At 39.0% G+C, this 18,317-nt stretch overlaps 1 protein-coding gene across 1 annotated transcript; it reads right to left on the reverse strand.

Annotated features, from left to right (window-relative positions):
* Positions 1 to 275: 275 nt before the first annotated feature.
* adam17b (ADAM metallopeptidase domain 17b) lies at positions 276 to 17,130 on the reverse strand. The gene is made up of 18 exons (XM_022196940.2): positions 16,794 to 17,130; positions 14,981 to 15,113; positions 14,760 to 14,893; positions 12,870 to 12,958; positions 11,938 to 12,118; positions 10,768 to 10,898; positions 10,605 to 10,691; positions 9,979 to 10,089; positions 8,928 to 9,072; positions 8,731 to 8,822; positions 8,430 to 8,582; positions 6,712 to 6,911; positions 6,265 to 6,368; positions 5,559 to 5,693; positions 4,617 to 4,747; positions 4,373 to 4,540; positions 4,138 to 4,194; positions 276 to 2,813 (listed from the first exon to the last, which is right to left on the reverse strand). The coding sequence occupies exons 1-18, from the start codon at positions 16,876 to 16,878 to the stop codon at positions 2,424 to 2,426; spliced, it is 2,526 nt and encodes an 841-aa protein (XP_022052632.2). The 5' UTR covers positions 16,879 to 17,130; the 3' UTR covers positions 276 to 2,423.
* Positions 17,131 to 18,317: the final 1,187 nt, after the last annotated feature.

The raw sequence follows: 18,317 nt of genomic DNA on the forward strand, positions 1-18,317 counted from the left end.
TCTATTTTCACATAATATAATCAGTTCAAGTGTGAATGATTCTCTGATTTATTTCCAAATTCTGAGATTGTAAATGCTGATTCTGTAGCAGATGTTATATTTACATAAATACAGACCATTCTCATGTGTTCTCATGTTGACCTGAGGAGGATGTTTGTGGTCACATTTGTCTATTTTTATTTGTACTCGAATGCAATATTTAAAACTTCACAAACCTCTGATGACAGTAGTTTTTACTCCTGATGAGAAAAAAACAGCACTGCAGGACATTTGAGCTTTATTCAACAATAATTTTATTTTTTATCGAAAAACAGACGTCACAGTGAGCCTGAAGGTAAACATGTTAAACACAAAGACATCATCTGCATAGAACAACACACAACGTTAAAAATACTGACTGCAGTGCATTTGAATACCACAGGAGAAGAGAAGGCACGTTGACTGATTGTCATATTTCAAAATAAAGACTTTAACAACAGCCTGTCTCTCAGTTCAAGCAAGAAAACAACATAAAAAAACATTTGATACAACACAGATTTTTATCATAACTAAACATAGATACACAGCTGTAAAAATGTCAGTTTTTAGACTGATTTTTTTTAAAGCTTTATTGTGTCCAGTCGGACTTTTTAGTTGGAAATATTTTCTCATTTAAAGTCTCATTTTTCTGCAGATAGAAACTATTCATGTGCACAAAGTAAGTCAACATTAAGATGCTGTCTCTCCTTTTTGGCAAAATCTTTCCGACTCAAGCCTTTGGATTATGTTACACAAAGTGTAAAACCTTTTGTTTTATAATTTTTTATATATAAAATATGGCTGCAAATGGTTTATAAAACATTAAAAGAATCTACTATAAAACATTAGGAGGCCCAAAATATTCAGTTTAGGACCAAAAAACCCCAAATTCTCACTTTCAGAATCCTCAAAAAACTTAATTTTAGGACATTTTTGCTTAAAGACTGTACATATTTAGAATAATTGCTGGCTAATCAATGAATTCATTTATCATTGCAGAGCTAATGTCACTGTAATTGGTATAAATAGGCTCCTGTAAAAGACATTAAACACAGAAAGCAGAGCACCGGGCTTCACAGGGATATAGAATGTTTTGTGCAATACATATAGAAAGTATGCGCCTCAGCAGGTTGAGCAAGGCACTAACACTGTTTGAGTCCCACTGAGACACTTGATGTCTGCAACACTTCGACTCATCAGAGTTTCGCTGGTGAAAAAGATTTTACTGCAAATGATCACGAGCTTCACGATTGCTGAATCCCAAACAAAAACCAAAGCGTATTCAATGGAGAAGGTGAAGCGTCAGACGTTCTTTTAACATTTGTGAACGACTGGAAAGGAAATATCTGAAGCTTCAAATAGAACACAGAAGATGGAGTTCTGTCTGAATAAAGTGGGATGACATTTGAGCTGCAGCTCAGATCTGCTGCAGGAAGTGGTGAAAGAAGAGCCTGAGAACTGGCTTCTGGGAAATCTGCTCTTCATGCTGCTGAGCAAACTGTAAACGCTTTCACCGCTGTCACACATGAAGGGCCAATTTCCGCATTAACTAACTGTATAGGATGCCTGAGTAAGGTTTAGTCTGTTCTAATACACTTCTTCTTTTCCTTTCGGCTTTTCCCTTCAGGGGTCGCCACAGCCAATCAATTGCCTCCATCTAACTTAGTCTGTTCTACTACACATTATGTCAAATTAGGTTTGCCAAAAACACCAGGATGTCCAGATGTTGCAGTACTTTTCAGTCCATTCTGACCCTCTGCACAGTTACATCACATGTCACAGTGACTTGTGAGTATAAACTAGCTTAGATTCCAACTCATTTTGCTCTTTTGACTGCAACAGATGTATGATCAAGGCGCTATATTATGTCAAAGCAGCATGTTGTGATATGTGTGCACGTCGTATGCAGCAGGAAACACTTTGTAAGGACAGCTGTAGCACGTTGTGAGAGGAAAAACACAAAGTATGTGATTTGGAACGCAGCCTGAGTGGTGTTTCTGCAGCTTTCTAGAAGCTGACGATAGCGAGGACTTTTAAAGGTCACAAACTAAATCGAGTGTGGGATGTTCAGGAGTTAACACCAACATTTTTAGATCAGAAGTCTGACCTTATTTGGATGAAAGTCTACTGATTGTCGCTGCTACAGACACGTGTCGGTACCGAGGTGCAAATGACTCGAGACCACATGGTTTCACCTGAATTGTCTCAAGACATTTAAAGGATGGATCCTGCAGTGGAAGGACGTGTTCTGACCCCAGCACATTTTTACTGACCAGAACTAAACCTGATTTTATCTCATGAAGATCTTTGTTAAAACAAATGCAGCCTTGGCAGCAGCTGTTAAAGTGGGACCAGAGTTATTCTAAATAAAGGAAGCGGGTGTGGCGGCGTTTAGAACACGTCTTTCAGCACTGCGTCTCTTTGCTGTCGATCTGGTGTTGTCTCTGCAGCCTGAACTGCTTCGCCTTCTTGCTGCGACTCGCCACGTTTTTCTCCGTCAGGTCCTCGAAGGAGCGCCGAGCCGCCCCCACCGGCCGCCCAAACGCCTCCTCCAGGGCCTCCTCGTCCAGGTGGGAGTCGAAGCTGGGGTCCTCGTGGATGGTGGCCATGCGGGGGCTGTCCAGAGGTGGGGGGGTGTGGCCAGGGACGGGGTCGGGGCTGGGGACCGGAGGGGTGCTGGTCTGCTGGGGGCCACCGGGCTGGAAGCGTAGGGGGGCGGTGGGGGCAGTGGGGAAGGTTGGAGGTTTGAAGATTCGAACAGACGCCGACTCCAGGCTGCTCAGGAGCTCGGCATTCTGGGAAAATATACACCCACAGCCAAAGTAAGTTACTAGACTGTGAATTTTTCTAAATTTAAACGAAGCTTGCACCATCTGCATGTTCCTTTACTGACATTTAATTCAGTTTAACACTTCGGGGTCAAATTCAAAAAGGTACACTGAGGTCAAAATATGTCCACATCAAAAACAGTATTCAGCTTATTTTTCACTTTCATTGACCTATCTCTTTTAATCGACACCAGTCCTGATCATTATTATCAAACATTCATTCATTTATGGGATTTTAACCCTTTTAATGCCATTTTGTTTACATGATGTCGTCGTTTTTTAATGAACAAAAAAAAACTTTCAACAAGATCTATTTTCATATAGTGAGAGCTAAGTGGAAAATTATTTTTTGATATTCACAGTCTGGGATGTGCCAGTGATTAAAACCAACATTGACTGTTACATTAAAGACCTTAAGGACAAAAATGTCCCAGACAAAAAACACAGTGTAAAATGTTATATAATATCCATTATTTTCTACTGTAAATGACTCATTTTTTTCGCCAACATCATTCCGGATCATAATTACCAAATACTCATTCATTTTCAGGATTTTAACCCTTTAAATACCAGCTTGTTTTCATGATGTAATAGTTTTTATGACAAAAAAAAGAAAAAATATTACTTTCTAGATAAGTGCTCTTTTTTTTAATTATTATCATTAGAGGCTGGGATGTACCAATGATTAAAAGCAACATTTTTCCGATGCATTATTATTTTTTATGCAGTGTAACATTTTTTTTTTTAAAAAGCACTCAGAAGCTTTTTTTTCTAAGCAGCATGTTTCAAAGGGGGTCAGACCCACTGTCATATTATTTTTCTCTTCTGTTGGCCTCCTTACACACAGCTTTCTGTCATTTCCACTCATCTCTAACTGAAATTCACCATAAAATAAAACTGTTTTCATACGTTTGTACGGAAAACGTTGCTATGTCTTTTGCCATTCCAAGTACTTGGCCTTGTTTTTCCTCCTGAAAACTGCCTTAAGACTTTCCTCATCCTTGAAGACAACACTAGACTTGTTTGGACAGGAATGCTGCTGGTTTGAGTCTAAATTCTATATCTAATAATGAAGCTACATTCCTATCTGTCAATGAACAAAACATGACGTATTAATCTACTGATGCTGTCTCTGCAGTATAGCATCACTTTTACTTAATTCTAACTGAGAAAAAGTTTGGAGATTGAAATATTTCGGCTTCATTTTAGATGTCAGAGCTTCTTGAGCTTTTTAGATATTTCTGATTATATTCAGCTTTATGTGATAGATTGTAAATGTGTTTACACTCACACTGGGGAAGAAGAGAGACTTGGTGGTCTGTTCATATTGTCTGTCCAGCTTCTTATCCTGAAAGTACAAAGAGACACAGAGTGAGAAACAGGACCCCCATTCAAACCTGAAACATCTCAGTAATGTTCAGACATTTTTTGACTTTAAACACCTGCAGTTGTTTCATATAAATGTATTGGGCTCAGGATGAGTCTCTTGTGTAATAATGAACAGAATGGAGTGATTTAAGTCTCACCACACAGTGCACCAGGATGCTGAAAGGAACCCAGAAGAGCAGAGAGAAGGCCACCACTGAGCCCACGATGTTATCGGCTAGAAACTTGCCAAACGTGTTGATGTCCAGTTTGTCGATGAAGTCCCACAGACGTTCCACTACGTCCTGCACCTGCTTCATGCACTTCCCCTGCAGACACAGCAGACACGCAGTCAAACCTCCTGCTTTATTTCATGAAATGCATTATGTGTTTTAATCGTCTTACTGCTCCGTCACAGAAGCCCACGGTGCAGGGTTTTCCTTTCCGCAGGTACAGGAAGTCGCCTGTTTGGTCCTGGTAGGGGGCACAGACGCCGCTGCTGCTCCGACAGCAGACTTTACACGATGAGTTTGTTTCTGGGAGAGAAGCAGATATTGAGCTTCATAGAACAGGACTCAGTCTGGATTGAAAAGCATTTAATGGTGGAAATTTCTTCCGCACAGAGATTTGGATCCACTTTCCCAAGAAGTGTTTGCTTTCAGGTCTGACTGAAAGAAAACCAATAATAGCCACCTGCAGTGGAGCCAGAGAGCGCAAAGTTAGCATGACATGAACACCTCAGATCCATCCTGAGAATTGCCACAACCAAACTGACACCAGACTTTGATGCACTGGCAAAAAAGGGTGACCAACAACACTGTTCCCACTGAAACTGAATGTGAGTCTTCTTTACTTTGTCAGTATTGTCTTTAACATGTAATTCATATTAGTTTGCACAATCTCCAACCATCTGATGATTGTCTGGCCCATCTGTTGAATTTCAAAAGTCAATGTGGCCCCTGAGACAAAAAGTTTGCCCACCCCTGGGTTAACCGCTACCATTCCAGCTTATGCTAGTTAACCTGATGTTAGCCTGAAGAAGAAGTTTTTTTATTGACATTTTCTTCCTCAATACTTCTTTTAAAAATTAATAAATAGTAAATAATTTAAGTCTTAATAAGACATGAAAGAGCTTTCAGGCTTTGTCCCTCACATCCACATAAATACCAGATTTTAGACATCAACACTTTAAACCCCTGTCAGTGTCAATCTTTACTTGAGGCATCCCTCAGGGCTCAGTACTAAGTCCCAAAAATTTCAATTTACATGTCAATATGTAGCATCCAGAATTAACTTAAACTTGGTGTACAACTGTCTTCAAACAAGAGACTGCTGTAAATGTCCTACCGTTGCAGGCGCAGGGCTGCAGTTTTAAGATGGCCTGACAGAAAGGAATACATTCTCCATTCATGCACTCTCCACTGTCCAAACACACCGTTTTATCTGGAGCGTTTTCTGGAGGAGGACACTCGCTGCTGTGTCCTGTCAACACAAACACACAGCAGATTGTTCATTTCCAAATAAGAGGTGGGTTTTTATGGGGGTTACACTTTGGATCTGAATGTATTTGAACCCTTTCACTCATTTTCTCTTATCTCTTTGCCTCCCAGTTAAAATGACAGTCTATGTGATTAACAAGATGAGAAGAAGCATGATTCTTAAATAATGATCTATAACTGTTGTTACAAGAAGAGACTCTGACTTAGTAAAATACTATTAAACCGCAATGGTATTTTACTAATAATTTGTTAAATTAAGTTGACTTTTAAACGGTTTTCTTCAAATAAAAGACACATTTCAATTAACCAAATATGAATTATGATCCGTTTAATGTTGGAAACTTGATTACTCTGTAACTGTATCTCTATCTGATACGATTCTCATCCTACTTCCCTCATAGTTACTAAATATGTCAGAGAAACATAGATGGAAAGTGTAAAGTGACATGAAAAGAAAGTACAGGCACCTCAAATTTATACTAAGGTAAAGTACTTGTGTAAATGCTCAGGGGTACATTCTATCACTGATAATTACAGTTGACCAGTGAGCTGACCTGTGCAGTAGGAGTGTCCTTTACAGGTGGCGTCTATGGGCTCCTGACAGACTTCACCTTCAGATTCGAACCTGCAGTTTTTACAGCACGCACTGTTCCTGTCACTAAACAGAGAAACTGTCATTTAGCTGAGAGCGTCACAGTGGGACAAATGCAGGACAAAACAATCAAAAGACCTGAGACAAACTAGGGGCAATCAGGGTACAAACACAGGATAAACAAGTAGAAACATGGGACAAATACCAGAGAAGACATATGCAAAAAAAACACATGATAAACACGGGACGAATAATGAGGACAACACAAATAAACACAGGGCACTGGAAAAACTGCTGAACCTAAGAAGAACTGAGGACAAAGTAGACAAACATCATGGGACAAACAGAGGAAAGAAACACTACACAGACATGGGATCAACCAGGGTGAACACGTTGGTTTCATTCTGACCTGCACTGAGATCCAGCTGTCAGCTTACAGTCTGCGGTGCAGCATTGGTCTGAGTTGATGTGCAGTAGTCCTGGATCACACTCCTCCCCCTGCTCCACTCGAGAGTTCCCACAAACATTGGTGTTTCTCTCTTTGAAGCAGGACGGAGCCTTCGACCTCAGACGCTTCACTATGGAACGCTTACTGCAGTTGGAGAACAGCTGGACACAGAGGAGAGGATTTATTATCGGTCAGTTTGACTCACTGTGTTTGGAAAAAAGACAGATTCTGTTAATCAGTGGTTAAGGTAACTAACAGGCTAACAGGTTCTCAGTAAACCACTGACACTGGGTCCAACAAGTGTAGCTCCACACATGGGCCAACTGGTTACCCACAGATCCACCATCCTAATTAGAAGAATGGCTTATTTTTTGATCAGCTACCACCACAAATACAGTCTAATGCCATACTATTGGTGGTTGTGTGAAGCTAACTTTACTACATTTTTGTTGGGTTTAAATCTATTTCTTGTTGGCATGATGCTTGTTTTGTTTTTTGTTTTTTTTTACAGATTCGATAATCCTCATGACACATGTGCTGCGCTTGTGGTTAACTGTTGAGTGAAGCTGAAGCTACTACTCTGGTATTCTGGTAACCTGCTGTTTCCTTTAGAAGAGTGGGTTTGTGGGTAAACAGTGTGCAATGTTCTGTCTCCCGTCATCACTGCACAGTCATTTGATAGTAAATTACACTTAAAGAGGTTTTTTAAATCAGGCTGTAGAGCTTGATTTTAACAGAAATACTTGTGTGCTGTCTGGTTCATTATTTTTGACAAACCCCTAAAGTAGCCCAAGACTGTATGTCAACAAGAAAAAACAACAAAAGCACTCAGAGTGTTTTTTTTTTGGTTAGTCTCGTTTGTTGTTTGGTTAAAAAGCACTCTTGAGTTGGGTTTGTTTGGGGAAATCACTGCTGATGGTTGAATATTTTTTTTAGGTGATTCTGAGTGATTTACATTGTGGTGCATAACTGGCTATGGATTATTTAACTTATTTATTATCTCGTGAAAAAAGCATAAGCTACATTGGTAATTTGCGTCCATACTGTATTTATCAAGTATGATGAAGCAATAGCTCTATATTCTTTTGTGTTTAAATTATGATCGCCATTATTAATCTGCATAAAGTGAAGCGTATTTTCTTTACACAGTTATATATATGTGATAATACATAGCCAGAGCTGCTTAGTCGTTGTATGATTTTCAACAGAGAAGTCCTCAGTGGTGGATTTGTAGTAGGATCGCAATCATGTGATCGTCAGCAGGCAGCTGATGAAGTGTTCACCTGTTGTCATAGTTACAGGGATGCCGTGCCGCTATCTCGCAATGATACAGAAATCTTTAACAAATCCGTGGATCCAGACTATAAGCTGTATCACCGCCAAAATCTAAACACTTGGTCCTTGTGTCGTTTCTGACCTTCCCTGAAAATTTCATCCAAATCTGTCCCTTTTTGAGTAACGTTTCACACAGATAAACAGACAAACGTACGCCGATCGTCTCATAACTCCTTCGTGGAGTAAAATGAGCAAATGCTCAAATCATCAAATCTGACTCGACTGGCAAAACTTCTATTCGGTTTCATCCCCATATCAAAATTTGTGTAAATGTCTGACCTCTGTTTTGTGAAGGTTAGTTTTTAGTGGCTAGGTGTGTGAAGGTGAGAAATCACGAACAGCACCTTGTTGTTGACGTGGTCTCCGCTCACGGCGATGGGGTACATGACGTATTTGCCCCCGTGGTCCTCTCGTGGTGCGCAGTACGGGATGTTGTCTGGATCGTGCTCCGCTCCGAAGTTATGGCCGAGCTCATGAGTCGTCACCAGGTCTGCTTCCTGTGGAGATGACGACAAACCGCGGTTATTATTTCTGAGCAGAACTACGGGAGCTCACTTCCAGAGAATCACACTCAAGATTCATTATGCTGCTGGCTAATTCTTTGGTGAGATACATTCTCATGTGGCGTTAGAAAAACCAGCACACCTTAGTCAGGATTGTCTTCCCGTAGTTCTTGGTACTGGTGAGGCCTGTGTTGAGGTAGATCGATCTGTGTTCATTTGTAGATGAAGGACAAGCTGGAGATCAGAAACACCAGGTGTGATTTATTTAGATGAGGAGGACGACTGTTTGGAATTATCTGCAGCGATCACAGAACTACAGTGTGAAGCAGCAGGACTCGCCTTTGGAGCAGAGGCCTCCGGGGATGTCGGGTTTGGACGGGGCGACGTAGGCCAGACCCAGAGTGCCTTCATCAAAGTCCTGATAGGTGAAGAGGTGAGCCAGGCAGACGTTGGAGGCTTTCTCTGCAATGTCGATACTGAACTGCTGCAAGCAGAACAACAGGCAGAGGTCTCAGAGCAGACAAAATATTCATTATTATCAATAGACTGCCAACTAATCCCATGTGTAGAACAAGAGTAGCACTGGATGTGTTGTACAATCTAACATTTAAAGCTCCTATGTCACACAAAAAGTTCTTTTGTACATGAAAACCTCATTTTTCCACAATAAATGTTCTTTTTACATGTGAAAAGCTAACATGTCACATTAAAAGCGCTTTTTGTTTATATCACAACCTCTTTTTTCACATCGTAAGCCATTATTTTTTTTATATGGAAAGCTGTTTTTTTGAATTTCCAAGAGCTTTTTTTCAGATTAAAAGCTCTTTTTCACATCAATGTGCTTCATAATTCTTTAAAAGCTCTGTTTACTTTTTAAAACATTTTTTACTCTTATAGCTCCTTTTCACTAAAAAATCTTTCTTTGTGATCAAAAGCTGCTTTTACAGTTTTTGCTCCTTGTTTTCATCCTTTGAAGGCTCCTCTTCACATCAAAATCTGTTTTTATACAATAAAAGCTTTTTTTTTTCATCAAAAGCACTTTTCATATCAAAACACTGAATACTTTTCTTTTACCCTGAAACCTCTTTTCTCAGTTTATACAGACTGAGTCCCACATATTATCCACATGCATACAATACATTGTTGCCAGGAACACTCACTTATTGATTGAACCTACAATATGATCCCAAAAAGGAAAGCATACACTTGTGAAACATTTCTATCTTCAGTATGAACCAATGGGTTTGTATCTGAGAGCCACAGACAAAGTCAATATGGCAAAAAGTATAAAGAAACAAACTAATAACTTGTTGTTTTGGGTCGAAGCATGGGAGGATTTGACGAACAATACCAGCGTTACCAAGTTAGCTTCATGTCTGTCCGGTCTTACCTCCAGCAGCTTCTTGACATCCCAGACGTCTCTGCCCTTCACTGGACTTCCTTTCATGTTAAAGTGACTTTTTCCTGGAGCTACAGCAGTCGAACTCTTCTCTATGATGATCTGACAAAGACACAAAGAAGCACATTTACATCAGCACTACACACAGTTCGCTCGTTTTGACAGTTAACATGACAACGGACTTTGCTCCAAAGAGTCTTTTTCAATCAGCCGCAATAGGTCTAAACAATCAAACAATTTCAAATGGAAACTACGATTTGAAACAATGCAATTAGCAAACTGTGAAAGGCTGTAATTGAGATATACAGTCCCTCTGACCAATGGTTTTGGTCAGACGTACAACCTCCTCATAGATGTGGAGGTCTGTTGTAGTTTTGGGAAACTATTAGCATTCTATGTGAACCAGTCAGGATGAAGAGTTTGGAAAACAGTTTAACATCTGGCAACGCAGACCAGAAGTAAAAACATTTAATTGTATAATTGACAAAACAGACACACTGAGTTATATCAGTTCAACATTAGGATTTACAGTCTGTGCTGGGACCGACATCAGCTCATTTAAAACAGCTTTAACAGAGGAAGTTTTAGCTCCTGCTGGCCGACATCACCCTGCTCACCTGCTGGATCTGAACGCCATAACCACTGAACTCATCGTCCCACGACGTGTTTCTGTAGATGTCATCCACACGATCGATCAGTTCAATCTGAAAGCACAGTCGAGACAGTCATGAGGCGGCGGTATTATCGGTTCAACTAAAGCTGTATGGACTATGATCTGACCAGGTAGTTGAGGGTGGTGCTCTCCTCTTCTCGGCCCATGTGTTTGAAGAAGCGATGGTCGGCCACCAGCAGCAGAGGGCAGGTGTTCTTCTTGTGGTCGTGGACCTGACGTTTCTCCCTGAGCAAAGACTCTGTACAGAAAAAGATTTTAAAAAGTCAGGACGAAGCACTACAAAAACAATGTCAAGACATTAAGTAAACTTTAAAATGTCTTTGTCTAAATTGGTGAAAGTGTCCTCTTATTTTACTGTCATATTTTCTAATTATGTTAAGTTGTTTCACACTGTCCTTCATTGCTCAATTAGAAGTCTTTACAGTTTTAAAGTTCATAGTATTGTACAGCATGCCTTTTAAAGTATATACTGACCTTTAATGTTGATACTCACCTGCCTTTTTTGTTGTATGTAGGCTGCTTAATACTTGAATTTGATCTCATGGTAAAAGCTTTCAATGAGAAGCAGCCGCAGGAAGTGTGGACTTACTGGCAGCAGCTTAGATTATTTATGTAAGTCGGTCAGCTGCTGACTTCCCTAAACAGATGTTCAGTTTGTTCATCTTTGTGGCGTTTCAACTTGAGGATTTAGCATTTTACTTGAAGGGTCACTGTCATGCAGAAAGCTCTTATTTCACAGTAAATGTTTCATTGCTCACACCAAAAGCTTTTTCAAATTAAAATGTAATTTTCATATGGGAAGGTCTGTACTCTCTCAAAGCTTTTTTAAAAAATTGAAAGTTCTTTTCCACACCTTTTCACAGTGAATATATTTTATTCTTTGAAGGCTCTGTTGAAAGCTCTTTTCATATCAAAAGTTCTTTGTTGCTCATAGCTCTTTAATCCACTTTTCCGTTGGAGAGTAACACAGAAACTTTTTTCTTGTAAAACAGCTCCAGGAAATTAACTGCATTTGTCTACAAACTTTGCGCTGACCAGTACTGATCATTTCAACAAAACAAGCCTGTTTTTTAAGTCAATTTTTGCAGCACATTAGTTTCAAATTTGCAGTGAGGAACAGTCACAGTTAACTATGCAGGCAAAAAGCTGGAGTTAGGTTCAGGAATAGCAACACAGAGACGTCTTGATATCTCTATATATAAGCTAATTATTGACTCAACACCTAAAAGAGAAACTCCTCTTGCCAGGTTGTTCTGTGTTTGCTAACATCTACAAACCTTCTTCCTCCTGGTCGGCCAACATGGCTGCTCTGACACTGTCAGGGAGGAGGTGGTTGGGGTCGGAGGTCACATAGCCGCAGACTGAAGGCTGCTGCAGTCGGCTGATGTTCCTGATGTCCTCTGAGCGGTAGATCAGGAGACGCCCATCAGGGGGCGCCGACATGAACCTCCACAGCGGCTGAAGAGAGCAAAGAGGGAAAATAACAGCACTAGCTGCGTTTCCATTACCCTTAGATATGCGCAAAATGTAAATAGTGCAATAAAAAACTGGTAATGGAAACACCTGAATTTCGAAAAAGGAATAAAATATCGCTAAAAAGTTTTTACGTTCTCATGAGGTGGTTTTTCAGACGTTTCGATATTGAAAAATATCGCAAAAGTGCAATGGAAACACTTTTTCTGCAATTATACGTCACCGGACGTGACGTACCTGGTCACATGACCAGTTCTCTCGGAGTAAACATGGCGCTGTATGTGTGACCAGAAGAGGAGACCGAGACTTTTCTTGCCATTATTCTTGAGAAAAACATCACTGCCATACTAGACAGCAAACAGCAGAACAATGCAGAGTGTTATAAGGAGATAGACGCGGAAATGAGGGAGAAAGGGTTCGACATCGAAATCTTGCGGGATGATATTTTACGAGAGTTACGATGCTTCTGCCCAGAACAACCTTCAATGGAAACACGTTCAAAGCGCAAATATACTTTGTCGAAATTTTAGAAATATTGCTTTTATTTTGCGAAAAACTATAATGGAAACCCAGCTAGAGACATCAGGTAGTTTCCCTTTTTTCTGAGAGTTTTAAACATCTCATAGATGGATCTGATGAATATTTTGATTTGCGATAAAGTTGCAACACATTTCATGAATAAAAAGTTGAGTCTGGAAATGGACAGCCTCTCATTTTCCTTTGATTAGTGCTTTACCTCGATGTTGTACTCCGCCTCATCAGTCAGGATGTGTGCTGAGAACTCGTGGTCATCTATGTGAGCCTGAACACGAGAGTTTTCCTCTCCTGGAAGAAAATAAAACAGAGTTAAATGATTTTTTCTTGACAGCTTATCCTTGAAGGTCAGTGAGTTTTGGACAACGTCCACAGGAAGCCTTCAGAACATCTGGAATTCGAAGATGTCTAAAATCTCCACAAGAACCTCTACAGCTTTCTAAAACACCCCGAGAACCACTACATGAACAATATCAAGTATCAAACACCAGAGTGCAGCATTCAAGACAGTAGACCATAAAATACTCTAAACCAGGCTAAAGAACCGGGTCGGCATCTGTGGAACTGCTTCTAAATGGTTTTCATCAAACTTAAGAAGCAATTTCTCAACTTCATCTGCCCTCATGTCCTGTGGGGTCCCTCAGGTATCAGCCCTCGGGCCCATTTTATTCAGTCTATATCTGTTGCTACTTGACCATATCATTCTTCACCCCTGTTTCCTGCCCCTGCTACGCCAAATGACTGCCAGTTCTACATATCATTTACCCCTATCAGGACAATCTGCACTCCCTGCGATACTGCCTCAACACAATCAAGGATTGGATGGCTGTTAACTTCCTTCAACTAAACACAGATAAAACTCAAGTCTTGACTATTGGTCTCAGCCACATTTCCAACAATCTCAGCCCCCCCCCCCTCGGCTTACTTTCAACCAACATAACACATGCAAGAAACATGGAAGTCATCTTCGACCACAACCTCAACTTTAACCAAGACTTAACTCCGACCATGCCACATACAATTTAGAAATATTTCAAAAGATTAAACCAATTATCCTTAGAAACATAGCTAAGCAGCTCATACAGACCCTCATTTTCTCCTACCTGGACTACTGTAACTCTTCATTCACCTGCCTGAATGATGCAACAATCACATGTTTGGTTCAAAACAGAAAAAGACTTCTCACAAATACTCATGCCTGAATGGAATACATAACTCTGGTTCTGACACAATTGCTTACTTGCTTAATTATGTTTCTGTTGATCACTTTTCAGTGTCTACACATTCAGACTCTACTCTGTATATCGGAACGTTTAGTACCACATTCTGCACATCGACCCCTGAAATCCGAAACTGAACTCCAGATTTGGACAGACAAGTGTTGATACAACTTTTTATTCCTGCTCTGATGCTTGGTCGCTTTAATTAAGGCTGCACTGTTTTGTTTTTTTTTTTTACTGATGTTTAATTAATCTGCCAAGGAAACAGGCAGAGTTATATGTCAACTAGCGTACGTTTGTCTGTCTGGGTGCAACATTACTCAAAAACAGACTAATGGATTTGGATGAAATTTTCAAGGAAGGTCAGAAATGATGCAAGGACCAAGTTATTAGATTTTGCCAGTGATACAGCTTATAGTCTGGATCCACGGATTTGTTAAAGATTTCTGTATCATTGCGAGATAGCGGCATGGCATCACTGTAACTATGACAACAAGTGAATGTCAGGCCAGCAGCTGAGTTAAGAGTCACATGATTGCGATCCTACTACAAATCCAACGCTGCGGACCTATCGGGAATGAGCAGTCTTGGTGGAGTACTGCGCTCTCTGAGTGCTTTTCTTGTTTATTTTATTCCTATATCTAATGTTTTGTATATTTTAGTGCTCTGTGAAGCACTTTGTAAGCCCAGATGCTATAGAAATAAAGAAATAAAGGTTATTACTATTATTATTGTTTGTTAAATTCTTGTTTCAAGAAGGACAGTCTGACTCATCTTTCCCAATGTCATCGCACAGGTTGTGAAAGACAGGAAACTGAAATTTATGACTGCATCGTTAAAAGAAGCACCCTGCCGTCTGAACCCGACATTACCGATGACGTGTCCGGTGAAGTAGTTGTGTCTGTTGACCGGGTAGCTTCGCTCTCGGCCGTCCTCGTCCACAATCGTGGCCCTGAAGTCCTCAGTGAAGAGCTCGTCGTTGGTCCTCAGGTACAGTCTGAAGTGCCTACACACAGCAGGAGGCGGTGACACTCAGATTATATGAGTCAAGATCAGAAAATGACACCAAGCTGTCTCAAATGTGGAGTCTGACCTCTGCAGAGCGCTGAAGGTGAGCAGTTTCTCCACGTGAGTTTGAGTTTGGACGTCGCGGCGGCGGACGGAGTGAGTCTGCAGGCTGGCGAGAGGAAGCACGTCGAAGTCGTCCAGCATCGACCTGAGGGAGGCTGAAACAGAGACCAGCAGGTTCCTGTCTATCATCCTTTCAAGGTGCTCATTTCACCTGACAAACAAGTCACCTTTTGTTATCGTTAAATGAGACACTCTTATGTGCTAATCTAGATTCCTCTGATGTTAAAGGTCATGCATGACAGGAGGTTAACAGGAAATCAAATACATTAACTATCGTTCCTCCTGACAGCACAAACTACCAATGCTTTCATCTATTATAGGTAGTTTTATGATTGAAATACGCTGACACCAACAAAACACTGCAGTTAACCACAATTACAGTGTCAGTCATTGACAAAAAGTTTCCAAAAGAATTTTTAAATCATTTTTGTTTTCTTTATTATAAATATACCTTTGCACCTCTGGGATTCTGCTGTTTGATTTGTTTGGAAACACTTATGAATAAAGATAAACGTCACTTTACATAGTAACTTAGAATTATGAGGCAAAATCCGAGCTTACTGTCTCCAACTTATGATTGACTATCAATTACTGATGACATTGTAAGAATGTAGCAGTAAAAATACAGTAAGACACAAAAAATTACTTTCTCACTATTTGAACCAGTAAAAATATAGCACAACTGTCAGATATAGTTACAAAGTTACTCTCAATTGTCTCATAAAATCTGAACTTAATATGTACTAATAGGGAATTGGTATCTCAAATTTTTGTCTTAACAGTCTTAATCTTTACAACAATGAGAAAGTTATTTATTAGCTCATATGTATCATTTTAAAAGTCAGAATTCTGATTTACAACCTCCAAATGTTGACCTTAAAACTAAAATATTTTAAAAAATACTTAAAATCTTTTTTTAAAGGTCCTAATTTGACCTGTAATCTCATCATTTTTGACATATTTTGATTTAACAAACGGTAATAACAACATCCATCCACCAAATTATGACTGAGTTTCACGTTGACATAAAATATCCAAATTCTGATTCATTATCTTTCATTATGTTGACCTTAACATCCAAATATTTGAGATAAACTCATAGTTCTGATGTGAAAAGATGTAGAATGTTAGTTTACAATTCTGATCCACCTTCTCAGTCCATTAAATTCCCATTAAAGTAGGACTTATGTCCAAATTCTGAAAGACTAAATCGTATTTGCGACATTGGATGAGATGCAAGAAAATACTGTATTAAGCAATAACTAAGAGGAAAGATATTGCCTCAGATTTTTCAATTATTATGTCCAGGTTTGACTTACAATCTCATCATTTTGATTTAGCAAACCACAATATTAAGATGTGACCACAAACTTCCGAATTATTATCAACGAATTCTAACTTTAAAACTCTGATATTGAACTTTGTCATCATTTGGAATTAATAATTGCAAACTATTTATTTAAATTTGGGTGTTCGGGATAAAAAAAAATCAGAAAAATCACAACTTTACTGTCACGTGTTGACTTATCTCAAAACTTCTAGCTTACTATCTCATATTTTTTTAATTTAAATCTCACATTTTCAGTCTTCCTATCCTATAATTTGGACTTTTTGTTGTATTTTAGTGTTTTTTGTTGTTGTTGTTGTTTTGCAGGAGTGGTCTCCTCCATCTCCAACCAACGAACATAAACTTTCCTTTTAGCTTCTCCTTGCTAACTTCAGAAACAGACCTTTAATAAAACCTACACGGTAATAAACATGTTGTAGACACTTACTGAAGTCTTGTCCTGCCAGGTCTGAAGGCGGAGAGATGGCTGCCTCCGTTAAAGCGATAAAAACGGCTAAAAAAGTGAGTCTCATGCTGGACGGGTTGGACTGACAGCAGACTGAATGGAAGAAAGACGTCGCTGCTTGTTTCGGATTCCGAAGTCTCCACACATCAGATTCAACACTTTGACGCAGTTTCAGACACAAAGTTCAGATTCAAGACACATTTCTGGAGGAATGAGGTAAATCTCTTCCAGCTGAAGTCTTTGTTTTGTTTAGAGACAACCAGAAGAAGGGAAAAAAACACCTCCAGCCCGTAAAACCAGGAAGACCGAGAGTCTCCGAGGAAAGTTGGCAAGAAGCAGGCAGGGAGGGCGGACGTAGACAAGACCGCCTTCACAATAATGGATTTAAATATCACCAACAACTATAACGAGATGGATTTTTAAAAAAAATAGACCGTCTTTATTATACAGTCTATGATTAATAAATAAAATTCCATCCCTGAATAATTAGATGTTCTGAGGAATGGAAGTCAATCTCATCGGCTCAACTGAGACTGATATAGCTTTTAATGATTTCTTTTTAAACTTTAAAGTACTTTTACTGCAACAAGAGCTGTAACCAGTATATTAAAAATAAAATAAGAAATAATAATAAAATGCAAAGCACATTCATGGCCAAATCAAAGATAAACACACATACATAGATACATAAAAAATTATATAATGTAAGCAATATTGAAGTAAACAATTTAGCTCTAGATTAGGCCACATGATAATTACATAAATAAATGCAACATTTCTAAATAAAATAAATGCATGTAATAGATATGCAAGAGAAACAGTTACATAAAGACAAAACAAATATATCAACTAGGTTAATAACTCTCAATACAACTTCATTTAATGCATTTATTTTAGTTTACATGTTTTTGCATACTTTTTTAAAGAAATTATTTACTGAGAGAGTTTTTTTTAAAACTACTGAGTTCAAAATTTAATCAATCATAAAGTAAATAATGAAAAGAAAAATTAATAATAAAAAATACATTTAAAAAAGATAAAAGAAAATACTTTAAAGGCAACTATGTTTTGGGGTTTGTTTGTTTTTTACTCAGTTATTCATAGTTCAGTTGCTGTAAGTGTTTTTATGACTGGAAAATCCCTCTTCACACTGTCAGAAAATAAATTCTGCCACATGGAAAAATAATGAATATTAATTGAATATTTACTCTCCGCTCTGAATGTTTTTAAATATATGAATACAGGGTAATTAATTAATTTTCTATAAGTATGACTTCAATGCAAACTTGATTAAACACTTGGTTATGGTGGTAAACATAACAGTAAAACTAGAAATAAAATAAGGATTATATCATAAACTGCTAAATCCTTTATTTTGAAAACCGTCTTCTCTTGTTGCTTGTGTTTTCGTGAGCTTGACAGGCTCGTGAGCGAAACACTGAAAAGCTGCTGCAACTAAACCCAAACCGTGGCTGGATGTGATTCTTACTGCGATGGAAGATTCAC

This window comes from Acanthochromis polyacanthus, chromosome 16 (assembly GCF_021347895.1).
Source record: "Acanthochromis polyacanthus isolate Apoly-LR-REF ecotype Palm Island chromosome 16, KAUST_Apoly_ChrSc, whole genome shotgun sequence".
Classification (NCBI taxonomy): Eukaryota; Metazoa; Chordata; class Actinopteri; family Pomacentridae; genus Acanthochromis; species Acanthochromis polyacanthus.

Coding starts and splice junctions, on each gene's coding strand:
- adam17b (XM_022196940.2), bottom strand. CDS start 16,878: ATGAGACTCACTTTTTTAGCCGTTTTTATCGCTTTAACGGAGGCAGCC. Junction 6,369..6,711: donor ACAGCTGGATCTCAGTGCAG/GTCAGAATGAAA, acceptor TTCTCTGTTTAG/TGACAGGAACAGTGCGTGCT. Junction 5,694..6,264: donor AGGACACTCCTACTGCACAG/GTCAGCTCACTG, acceptor TTGTGTTGACAG/GACACAGCAGCGAGTGTCCT.